Raw genomic sequence first — 12,997 nt, 5'->3', positions numbered from 1 at the left:
CTGAAGATCAGGCAGGCTGCACCAGTGCAGCTCTACCACAATACCTGAACAGCTGAAGTGACAAGCAGTAAAAAAAGCTGCTCTCAACTGACATCTCACCCTGGCTTTCACTGTTCAAAGTTTTTGTGTTCTGTACTTAGCCAAGTAGAAAATACATTTATTTCAGAAATAAACTTATGGGAAAAAAAAGCAAAAAAAAAAAGCATCCATCTTGCTGTATATTTGCCAATCACATTCCAGGTAGCGAGAGCTCCGAGCGCCCTGTGCCTTCAAGATGCCATCTGTTAATCTGAGCCAGCGCGACAGAGCTGGTACCATTAGCTGGAACAGAAGCCTTGAAACCCGTGGGGAGTACTCCCAGGCCTGGGCAGTGGAGGGGTGCTAGGGGATGGCAACAGACTGGCTGACCACCTTGTAAATGTTCACCTGAGCAAGCGGTTTTAGGAAGCAGGGCTTTCCCACCCTAGCCAGTACCTACACCGCCCAAGTGCGGAGGTAGCTTTAGGCAGGTAAGGCGACACCATCACATCAAGGCATCCCTGGCTCACAAGGGTGGCTTACTGATCAATATGAGGAACATGCATGGCAGTAAGCCATGGGAAACAGGGCTCTGGTAACCATGGCAGGTGAATTATGCATGGTTTGGGGAAGGAGGGATCATGGGATTTAATATGTTTTATTTACTTTTAAAAAGTGAAGGCTGCCTCACATTCAACTGAAAGCGGTACTATCTGAACAGCAGAGTGAAGCCCACTTCTTAAGACTGTTAAGCATAAGAGAACAGGGCTGTTATCTAATCTAGATGAAAGCTCTTTGCCAACACTAATCCGCTTGCTTTTGTTGCTGCATTTCTACACAGATTCATTTAATTTGCTGGTATTTTGACAAGATCAACACAAAAATCTTAATAAGGAGTCGCATTTGTCCCTCGTTTCTCATAATCCTGAGGACAGTTTTATGAGACATATTACTTGGTGTCAAAACTTCATACAAAATGGAAATGGAGTTTTGTTCAATCAAAATAATCTTCTATATCAATATCTGGATTCAGGAGATCTTCACCATAGGCTGAGAGATCCATTTGATTTAAAATTAAGTTTTCAAAGGTTTCTTCCAAGTCCGTTTCACCAATCAGCACAGCTCCCATCATTCGGCCATTCTGCATCACTACTTTAACATACTCTTGTCCCTTGGTACATCTCAGCATCAGTTCATGGTCTAAACCCAAACCTTGAGCATTGTATTTTCCCAAAACCACCACCTAACAGAAGGAAAAAGCACTCATAAGATCACTGCAGTGGCTTTTAGTATTTCTGCTGATAACAGTTCTAAGCTTCAAAAGACTGATGTAAACAGGGAAATATTTGTCCCTAGGGAACCTCCCCCCCCATTGGCTTTCAAACCTAACAATTAAAAATCTTAACCTTGAAATATCCTACACAACAACCAATAATGAACCAGTTACCATGCTGAGCTGTGTTGAATTTATCCATGAACATGAAATGGAATATATATACAGAGATGCAAAGTAGATCAGTTGTCATTCACCAATTAAAATTTGTAATGTATCTGTAAAGATCTTGGCCCTCTTCAGTTTCAGTATTCAAAGTTAGTATGAATGGAGAAAGTCTAAACTAAGATTAATCATTATATAGAGAAAACTGTTTTGTCATATTAAAGCATCTGCTCAGTGTTGGCAAGTGAATATAAGCAAGCAGTATGTGTGTTACTCAGTGGTTTAGGACTATTAGACTGTATTTACTTTACCTTGTAATTGAAAAACTTTGTAACATGAGCAAATAGTTCAAAGCTGAAATCCATATCAATAGATTCCCCTACAGTATCTGCTACCATGCATTTTGCTGCATACCATCCCATCTGCCTAGCTTGAGTCCACAGTCTCATCTAAAAAAAAAAAAAAAAATTAGAGTTAAAAACACAGATACATGTCACTATGCAGTGACCGACACTCACTGTTCTCATCAATGCATACTATGTATTTTCATTATACTCAGAAAGGCTGAACACAGCTTGGCTTTCAGCCACATAAATAAAATTATCTGTCATCAACACACCAGGATTAGCTACTTGTTCACTGACTTCTGCTTCCATTAAACTTTCTTTTATAATCTGTGTAATAGTGGATAATTTACTTTGTACATTAGACTGCTGCTGAGCGCCCAATCGTATTATTTGATTTACCTGATGCCACACTGGACTAGGTTCCCATGATGCTGTGCAGATATCTCCAGCTGCATATATATCTGGCAGGGATGTGTGCATGTGTTTATCTACTTTAAGACCTCCATCTTCACCTACAGCAAACTAAAGTATTTGCACAGATCAGCAATAAGAAAAATAATAATTTAAAGTAAGCAATTCAACTTCATCCATGTTAAGCAGTCATCTCATTTGTTACTTTTTAATGGCAGACACCTAAAAAAATTTCACCAAATTCACTATTCTGCTTAATCAAAACATTTGAAGATATAAAATTGCATGAATAAATACTATGGGAACCAGCAAGATGCTCTTCTGGATGCCATGTAGCAACAGAGAAAATCATTCAGTGTAAACAGTGGCTATTCATTCTCCCATCTAATCTGACTCAATTAGAAAAGACTGATAACCACAAGAGAAACATGGTTTTCAACCCTCAAAATCTCAAGACTCCTTCATCTTCAAGGGGAGAAAACAGATTCCCCAAAGAGTGCCAGAATGAAGTATTTTTCACAGCTGTCCACCATATTATAATGCAACCCTGCCCCCACAGAATTTATCCTGAATCTTATCAAACCTAGAACCTTCAAATAAGCAAAGACAAAACTAGCCTACAAAAGCAGAATTTCCTAGCAATCTCTGCATTCTTTTCTCACCAGGTTTAAGAACAGATCAGTGTTGCATTTTACAAGTGACCTTCACATATCTTTTCAAGTATCTCAAACTATGTATTTAAAAATGCTTAGAATAGCATTACATACTGAATAAAATTATTTAATATGAGAATAGAGTGGCAAGACCTCTGTGGTAAGATACAAAGCATTAACCACTGTTTCTAGAACACAGCATAGGTTTTTAAAATATTATTGATACCTAGGCAAGGAAGTTACAGAGCTTGCCAAATTTCAAGTCACACACTATGTATGTTACAGGGACACCAAGTCTTAAGAGTTCATTTTGTATTTTTGCCAAGGCCAGAAAATACCATTGCAGATACCTAATTCCTCATCTAATTTCGTAACGTAGGCCTTGGAATATTTCATGGCTCAACATCAGATGTATGTTTTCATAATTTTCTTCTGCTTTATTTAGAGGATAGCATTTTACTTCCTAATCAGAAGGAACTGCCAAAACACCAAATATCCTAACGTACTGGTTTTGGCTGGGATAGAGTTAATTTTCTTCATACTGGCTTGTATGGGCCTGTGTTTTGGATTTGTGATGAAAATTGTGTGGATAACACAGGGATGTTTTAGTTATTGCTGAACAGTGCTTACACAGAGCCAAGGCCTTGCTTGTTTCTCACCCTGCCCCGCCAGTGGTAAGGCTGGGGGTGCACAAGAAGTTGGGAGGGGACACGGCTGGGGCAGCTGACCCCCTCTGACCAAAGGGATACCCCAAGCCATGCGACGTTGGGCTCTGCAATAAAAGGAGGAAGGGGGGACGTTCATAATTACGGCGTTTGTCTTCCCAAGTAACTGTTAGGCGTGATGGAGCCCTGCTTTCCTGGAGATGGCTGAACACCTTCCTGCCGATGGGAAGTAGTGAATGAATTCCTTAATTTGCTTTGCTTGTGCGTGCAACTTTTGCTTTGCTTAAATTATCTTTATCTCAACCCATGAGTCTTCTCACTTTTACCCTCCTGACTTTCTCCCTCATCCCACTGGGGGAGTAAGCGAGCAGCTGTGTGTGGTGCAGAGGTGCCGGCCGGGGTTAAACCAGACACCTAAAATGGAGACAGAATGATCTCAAAGGCCTGAAAATTCACATGGCAGCTGTGAACTCCGTAATCATCGCCCATGTTCGGATGCTGATTCAAAGTGTGACTTCCCTCAATAAATACGAGCACCTTTATAGCTCAGTTTCCTACATGAAAATTATTGGAAATAACTGCTTCCTTCCCAGGAGAAAATTTTAAGATTTGTAAGATAAAAATATGGTGCAGAATTAACACAAAAATTATTCTAAATTTTTGCCACATTAACCAATTATACAAATGTTTTTCTCTCTTTGTATAGGCTTAATCTTAACAGTGTATATTGTATACATACTGTGTAATCACTACATATCATGAGTAGCAATACAATAAGCCAGGAATAGTAATGAAATTAATTTTTATCATGTTGGGTATTTCCAATATCAACATACCTGCCTTATTTTGAAATGCCGTACAACATTCAAAACCTTTATCAATCAATGTTTCATGTCAGAAGCATAAACCAGCTGAAAGAGCTTATTTCACCTTACTTAAAAAAAACCCCAAAACTTCAGCTTAAACGTCAAAAGCAATCACTATACTTACATTATTGCCATCAAGAAATGGTTTAACATTTGGCACAACTCCAGTTGCACTGACAATGAAATCGCATCCATAAATTTTTCCATTAGTTAATTCCACATATACAGGCCATAGCACTGAAAAAGGGGAAAATTTTGCCCTGAGAATGTAACCAACAGAAGTTATTTTATTAATGATGTCTTTTATTGTAAGACATGAAATAAAAAGAAGAAAAAAATAATCTTTTGAGATATTTAATTGATTAGGTAGGGGGGGGGAAAAACCCCAAACCAACCCAAAACCAGAATTTACCTGTAACATTTCTTACCTTCACTCAAGAAAAATGAGATTTTGGAGCTTAGCTCCAAGTCCTACTATTAACTTTCTCTGGAATTTTCCTAAATCAAAGCCCTCATTTGTAGGGGGAAAATACTGTGTCCTGCCACTGCTTCAGACCCATGGGATTTTCTCTGAAGTACACAGTTGCCAAATATTCTTTTACATATAAATTTACAGATGCACAGGAAATGCCTCAAAAGCAAAAATAATGTCAGAAATTTGACTTCCTAGAATCTTATGCTGAAAGTAACTGGCTATTAAAATAGTATTTTAAATATCAGTTTTAATTCAGTTGAATTTATACATAGAATTATTCATGAAACAAGTGATATTTTCTTCTACTTTCTTTGATGGATTACATCAGTTTTGATGCTGATTTTTCTGTTTTTCCTTCTGTTTTAACTCCACTATTAATATATGATTTTATTGGACTGTCACAAGGAGGGAATATTCTACATACAGAATTAAGGTGACTTTGTGGAAAAAGGGTCTGACCCATAACATTTTGTAATTCAATTGTAGCCCATAAATCAAATTCTCAACTACTATAAATTGCTAGAGCTCCATTTAATTTACAGAAATAAAGGATTTTTTTTCCAAATCTGTATTTGCTCTAAAACAGCAAACAAGATCAAATATGCTCCAGCACTGCTTTATCTTCAACATGTGATTTCTAATCAGCACTGGCACCTACCCTTATCTGGTTCTACATTTTTCTCTTCCTTAGGAAAAGTCAAAGAAGTCCGTTGCAGTTGTATAAATTCTTGCTGTAAGTGTATTTTCTTTACTTCACATAGTATTTCAATATGTACTTTATGAGAAAACTAAAGAAAGATTAACAAATTGTAAACATAATGATTAGCAATATTTTTAATAGTATATGTGAAGTATACCTTCACGTAAATTGATAAATATTAATAAACTGGAAAAAAAACCCCAAAACCCAATCTATCCCATCCCAAAGCATGATGCATTAGCTGAGTTCCCACACTTTTTCCTTTTTTGGCACAGATCTAACCATAGCAAATGGCAATTTACCTGCTTTTTCAGCAGATATCTGATGTTCCTTGAAATTTCATGACCATTTAGATTTTTCTGGCATGCCAGAAACATTGAAGTTCTCCTGAGTTTACAGGAAGAGAATTCAGAACTTCTCAGAACAGAAAAAAAGTAAATTAATCTTTTCTATCTTTCAGTATTTCAAATCCTTCATTTTTCTATCATGAATTAAATTCTGACAACAATAATAAGTTTATGTTCTAAAAAACTGTAAAAAGAAAAAGAAAATACATCCTGTTCCATCAAGCCATGTTTCAACCACTTACTCCTATTCTGAGCTCGAGACACATGTTGGAAAGTTACCTGTTTCTCTAAACTATTTTGTGGATTCAGGCCTTGGACAGATTTATTCTCCACTCACAAACACACTTCCACAGCCTTCAACAGCCAAAATACCACCGATTACTCTGCTGAATATGCTAAACATCCTTTAGTTGGTATTGTAAAGCCATTTCTGTAGAATCTATGACTGATCACCTTTGAAAGACCTTTCTTTTCAAATGAGTGTAACAGATGCAAACACCTAACAGCTAAGAAATTAATAAATAAAAAGCTGATAAAAAACTATGAAATGTGAGGATTTTTACTTTATTTCAGACATGAAACTCTTCACAATGCTCATGTCCACTACTGATTTCACATTTCATTATCTGCTGTGATAGGAGCCTGATGTTCCCTGTACCTCTGTACAAACCCTATTGTCCTATTTTTTCACATAGGGAAATGTACATATGGCAGCTAAAATCAGGACAATAGAGGAACCTCTGCTTCTGCTTAAAACTAGGATTGACACCAGTCCTACAGAAATACGCAAACCAACATTCATGTTTCAATCTGAAGAGCAAATTGCTAAAACTAAGCCAGTGGATCTTCTTCAAGCAGAAAATTATTTTATTTGTGTTAACATATTTTCCTGTTTAATTCTGAAAAAACAGGAGAATCAGTTCAAGCATATTTTGTTTTTATTTTTCTAATAATCCTGAATGTGACATTTCACATTGTCATCCTTTCCCACTTCAAGCAACATTTAAACAAATGTGTAAGCAAGATTATGACCATACCTCTTTAGTCCCTTTAAGACATAAGCCCTCATGCCAATCAGGGCCTAAGGCACTACCCAGCTTGTCAGATGCTGCTATAGGTCTTTCCTTTTCCTCATTTCCTGAAGGAAAGAGACAGAGAACATCAGATTTAGTGTGCATACTTCATTGCCTACAGAATTCAGAACAAGGATTCTCTATTAAGAGAAATATGATCTGGTTGCCAGAAGGGAAGACAAAAATGTGTAATGTCCCAAAACCCATTAATTTGCAGACAAATCAAACTCCAAGCCAGTATTTTTAACACCTTTCAACTTTATGCCTTTCATTACTTCACTCATCTCCAAAACAACCATGCCACTGTTAGGTGCCTGCATCGAGACCAACCCCCAACAGCACCAGGGTTCTGAAGACCTATGGTAGACTTAATTGCTTAATATCAATGCCAATATTTGAATTGATGTCCATCTGCTAGCAAATGTGCACCTTCCCCTCCATTGCATGAAAGTGCAAATTCTAACATACCATGACACATTTGAAGAACCTTGGGTGCCATTCTGTGATGTTTAGGCTGACCCTTTTACAATTTATTGTTCCAACCTGAAGTCTAGAACCATGCTCTTCTTTTTTTTATTTTGGTCATATATATGTTTATGTAATGTTTGATCATGCAGTTCTAGTCAACTGTTTGATTAAGACTGCAGTTCACTGCATCTGTAATAACATTCTGTGAGGTTTCATCTGGTCCCCCAATAGCTTATTATGGGAGAGCTTCTTCCTACATAATGCTGACATAATTCAGAAAAACATTGAAATATTACAGAAAATAGAACAGGTTCTTCAGCAGATGGAATACAGGAAATGAAATGTAAACTTGGCACAGCTATAAAGCTAAGCACATTTTTAACAGTTTTTAGGTAACTATTACATGCTGTCATGTGCCTACAACAATTCTGGATGGGTTTTTATATTGCTTTTTTACTTTTATTTTTTTAAAGAAGGAAACACCACTGATGATAACAGTGAACCTTGTTTACGGCCTGCTAAATTAACTGATCTTAGGACTATCTTTAATATTAAATGCTGCAGTGTTAGGAGTCTAAAACACCATACCTTCCATCGTATACTTGGTTCTTTTACATTCAATTGGAGTCTCTCGTTTTTCAGCAGTTAGCTTTGGAATGAGAAATTCAGCTGCTCCTGCATCAAAAAAAGTGTTCCCAATGGCTTTGTCTTTGATAGCCCAGATTACTTCGCAGCCTTGAATTTCATACCTGTGGACATTCAAACAGTGGATAAAGTGACAGACTACCCAAAAGGGACCTGACTCTTCGCAACGCAACTAGAAGCATGCCAGGTTTCATTCCAGAAGCTAGAAACAAGGGATCCAAGACTCTTAAGCCTATCAAATCCACTACTGCTTCTAAATATTTACATAAGGAACACATTAAAAAAAAAAAAATCTCTTCAAGTTGACAGGTCATACTTTCTCACCAGCACAACCTCAACTGAACCAGAGCAGGGGGTGAGGGGAGGCAGATCAAATTTGTAATAATACTTAGTATTTCCTGTTCCCCACAATGAAAAAAAATGCGCATTTTTGCCAGACTGCCCACTTCTAAGAACAGGCATTTGGATCTTGTTTGCGCTACCTGGAACATGAACTGGTACAGACATGCAGAGGACAATCTAGTGAAAGTGAAAAAATTATTCCCTGCAACACAAAACAAGACCATATAATTGTGTAATATGGATGTGTCTGTAATCTAGCAGACTGCAAAACCACATGGTTCAATATCCTACCTGTCACAAAAGCCACGTCAGACACTTCAAAAGCTCTATCAACTTCAATTAGACTGGGTACAAGATAAGCTGCCTCTCTATTCCTGTTACATCTTGTCTCCAGAAGTCAGACAAGTTTTATAATTTAAATATGGCCCTTAACAGTCTTAACAGCAATCTCTGTTGGTGCCAAATCAGAAAAATGCTGTACATTCTTGGTATCTATGTGTCAAAGCTTCTTCTGAAGCTTGGTGAATTGACAGTAAGAACTACTACACTGTGAAAAAGTTATTTTAATAAATTTTGCTACTAAATGCTTTAAGAGCTACAATTTTATAAGTCAACCTTCTCCCAAACTCATGCACACTAGATTTAACATAACGTTGTTAAAGATTTTATTTGCATATGTATCTTTAAAACTTAGTTGTTTACTTACACTAATTCAAGTGCAATCCCACCATTTCCTACCACTACTATTCTCTCAGATTGAGCCAAATTCTTCTGAAAAGCCTGCATCAAGAAAGAAAAAAAAGTCAATTACAAGTTAGATCATATGTTCCCTCATACTGATCAATTACATCCTATTCAATATTTTCTTGCTCTCTTAGTTGTCTTATTTTTATTTTCTCAGACTACTGATACACATTTTCTTATGCTAAGATCTGTTACAGAAGCTAATGAAACCTCTAAGTTCTATCACATTAAGGGATGAAGTTACTGATACAGCCTTACAAGTCTCAAATTGAGACAGGAGAAGTTAAATAATTACATTTAAGCCAATTTGACAGAGCACTTAATAGAATCCAGGAGACTTTTCTCTGTCCTAGAGACCAGTAGCATTGTGGTATCTATTAATCCAATTTTATCACAACTTGCATAACTTTCACAGTAACTTGCATAACATTAAAAAGGCAAAGATACAGAAATTTAGGAATTTAAAAATTCCCGATAAAAAAATCAGGAATTTAAAAAATAATTTGTAGCAAATCAAAGAACGAATTTTACTTGCGCAAAAAACTTTCAGAAAGAAACAAGTCTCCAAATCCATCTTAGTGGTGAAATAAAAACTATAGCCCAGACAGTATTTTTTTAGATCATAATATAACCACTTCAAGTATTTTCTTTTAAACAAATCAAGAATCATGACTATCAAACCAACTACTGCAATTACATGAAAATCTGTTCATCCATGTTTACCTGACTAATTGTATCAGAGAACCTAAATTGTAAAAGACCGTGAAAACTGCAGTCCTTTAATCCCTTCAGAGAAGGGCACTGAAGTTCTATCAGACGGGACTAGTGAATGCAACCAGTCACCATTAAAAAAAAAACAGAAACAAGTATTTCCAGTCTTATTCAAATTTCAACATCAGTTTTGTCTTTCCCACAGTGGCCAACAGTGGATGCACAGGGAAGACCACCAGAAGATGATAAACACACAACAATACTATCCTGGAACACCCTCACAGGTTCCAGACACCACTGGTGCCACTCAGGTGGCATCTTTCTCTTCAATTTAGACAAGATAAATTTACCAAGGGCTTTCTTTTTTGTGTGTTTTTTCTTCCCTCTTCCTCTCTCTTTTTTTTCCTGTTTTTAAACTCGGGTAAAGTTTTAATATTCAAAACAAACAACAACAATTTCATAGTTTCACTTCAGTTTGCTTGAAAAAGTAACTCCTTTTTTATTCTCAACATCAAACTTCATTTGATGAATTACAGTTCTTATGTTACGGAGAAGCAGTGTTCACTTTCACCCTGCCTCCTCTAATTCTAAAGACCTATAGAAGTGAAACCTCACTTCCTACTTCCAAGCTGAAGTTTTAGCCTATTAAGTCATTCCTCATGTGAAAACTTTTCCACATCTTTGACTATAACTGTAACTCTTTCCTGTGCAATGAGGAGAGGCTACAATAGAACGAGAAAAAGGTGTCCTTTGGTAGCTTTTCATTGTAAGAAGTAGCCACCGTGTACCAAATATACCTTCTCAGGGAAGTTTCTACTGGTGCCTACTTTCTGTTTATATTTTCAGATTGGCTTCTGCCTGGAGGGCAAAAGAATACCATTTATTCTAGATTATCATGTTAGAAATATTGTCTATGAGCAGCTATCGATAAATTTAATAAATATAGTGATTAATTAATTTATTTAATATTTTAAGGCTATTTCTCTGCTTCTGAAAGTGTTCCTATTTAAGAACGTATAATAACAAACATCACCTTATGTTTCTCCATTTCACTCCGCTATCATTGTTAGTATTTTGCATCATAAGCAGGAATATATTATACACTTTTAAGTCCAAAACACATTTACCTGTGCACTGTCAGTATCCCGGATTCCTAACACATATGGGTTTCCTTGAAAAATTAATTTTGGTTTTGCTCCAGCACACAGGCAAAGTTTTTCATACATATATTCTTTCCCATCTTCAGTGAAAATTTTCTGTCAAAAATTAAGAGAAAAGAAAAAACAATTGGTGACATCTAAGAGAACATCAGCTTTTTTTTTCCTTAATGTCATAGTTTTTTGCAGATATTAAAAGCTGTAACTGGCTTCTTAAAGAGCAAGCCTTCATGTCATTTATTTGCATTACACTCACCACAGACTTACAAGCCTAAATATATGACGTTATATGATGGATACAATGGAAAGTGTACACTGTACACTCAAAGAAAGATGAAACGTAAAGATTACCACTTGGTGGCACTATGTACTCACGATCTGTGCTAAAAGAATCAGTTTTCTATGTGACAATGTCCCCCCGCCCAGCAATAGATGTAGACCTATGCACTACTATATATTAGCAATTAAGAATCTCATTCAAAACATTTCAACAATGGTAGACCTGTATTAACTTAACTAGGCAGAGGCTAGAATACAGTTTAGAAAGACCACAAATTCTGTTCTTTGCTAAAGAAAAAGGGTAGGCACTAAACACACTACATCATTCTGCAACAAGCAATACTTAAAATTTAAGATTTTATGACCTTATTTGTTGTTTTCCAAACTATAAGCTAAATAGTTTACAGTGGTTTTGCACAAAGAGAGTTTTTAAAGGTTTTCAGAAAACAGAGGCAAAAGATCCTCCAAATCCATATGAAATACTCATGTTCACATAGACATACCTAAACTAAACCAACATTATAATAATGATACAAGAATATAATTCGATTCAGAATATTAGCAAAATTATAATTTAACTGGCATCATATCTCTGTGTCTTAAAATGAGCAAAACCAGTTTTGGATCTGAATGTAAGTTTCTGATAAGTGCTGAAGTGAAAAATAACATGTCGAGTTGACACAGACACTAAGAAGGGTCTGTGTGTGCTGTACATTGCTCATACTCGCAACATATTTCCTGCTAAAAAGAAAGAAGGACAGGTGGAAATGTTAGTTCTTTCAAGAATTTTTTTTTTTTTATCATAAAGTTGTTACTATTTTGGTCTCTGTAGCAATAAGCAGTGATTCAGGAATCACCCGAGAGATCTCCAACCAAGGATTACAGAAATTTTGACACCTGTATGGATATACAGTATTGGTTTCATTGACTGGTTTCCCTGCTATTCCAACCAGGTATTCAATGCAGTATCTCTAAGGTGTTAAAGATTTAAATCTAAAAGATACGGTTTCTTAACTAACAAGTAATTTTTGATCAACAATTATGTCCCCTGCATGTATTTCTACTTGAACAACAGTGTCAGTGATATGAGAAAATACTTCCTAACTTTAATTTCACTTAATTTTGGTAACTTAACACTGTAATAATCAGAATGTTCTTCAACAGAATTTCATGCCCAAAATATTCAGCTGTTCCTTAGATTTTCTTTTTTTAAATAATTTGAAAACCCACATAAAAGTAAAAGAGAAAACATTAGCTTACATGTTCATCACTTTTCAATTGTTTTACTCCAGACTGTATAACTTTAATATTGGGATATCGTTTTTCTAATAGAGAACTTGGTTGTTCTTCTACATCAAATTCCTCAAGTGTTTTGGAGACCTGTAGGAAGAAGAGAGGTATTTAAAAATATGAATCATTTATTCATCTCTTTCTATAGCTTGTAACAAAATGTGTTATGTTCATTTCCAGTAAAGAAGTCACAACATAAAGCCCATAATGTCTCAACACATGTTACCATGTAACTGCTGAAAGTTCCTTTTTAAATGAATCTTTTCATGCCTATTCCTGGTAAAGAATCATAGTAGCACAGAGAATTTTAATTCTAAAGCTAGAGATTAAGCAAAAATGGAGAACCCTGATGGCTGCTCTAACTGCTG

General features: G+C 36.0%; 1 protein-coding gene across 1 annotated transcript; it reads right to left on the bottom strand.

The window, feature by feature from the left end:
• Window positions 1–675: 675 nt before the first annotated feature.
• Window positions 676–12,722, bottom strand: PYROXD1 (pyridine nucleotide-disulphide oxidoreductase domain 1). The gene is made up of 10 exons (XM_009572889.1): window positions 12,600–12,722; window positions 11,031–11,159; window positions 9,155–9,228; window positions 8,050–8,210; window positions 6,958–7,058; window positions 5,532–5,661; window positions 4,523–4,635; window positions 2,203–2,325; window positions 1,768–1,905; window positions 676–1,261 (listed from the first exon to the last, which is right to left on the bottom strand). Exons 2-10 carry the CDS (start codon window positions 11,127–11,129, stop codon window positions 1,013–1,015), a joined length of 1,188 nt encoding a protein of 395 aa, XP_009571184.1. The 5' UTR covers window positions 11,130–11,159; window positions 12,600–12,722; the 3' UTR covers window positions 676–1,012.
• Window positions 12,723–12,997: the final 275 nt, after the last annotated feature.

This window comes from Fulmarus glacialis, unplaced genomic scaffold (assembly GCF_000690835.1).
Source record: "Fulmarus glacialis isolate BGI_N327 unplaced genomic scaffold, ASM69083v1 scaffold10022, whole genome shotgun sequence".
In the NCBI taxonomy this organism is placed as follows: domain Eukaryota; kingdom Metazoa; phylum Chordata; class Aves; order Procellariiformes; family Procellariidae; genus Fulmarus; species Fulmarus glacialis.
This window is presented reverse-complemented; position numbering and strand designations above follow the sequence as displayed.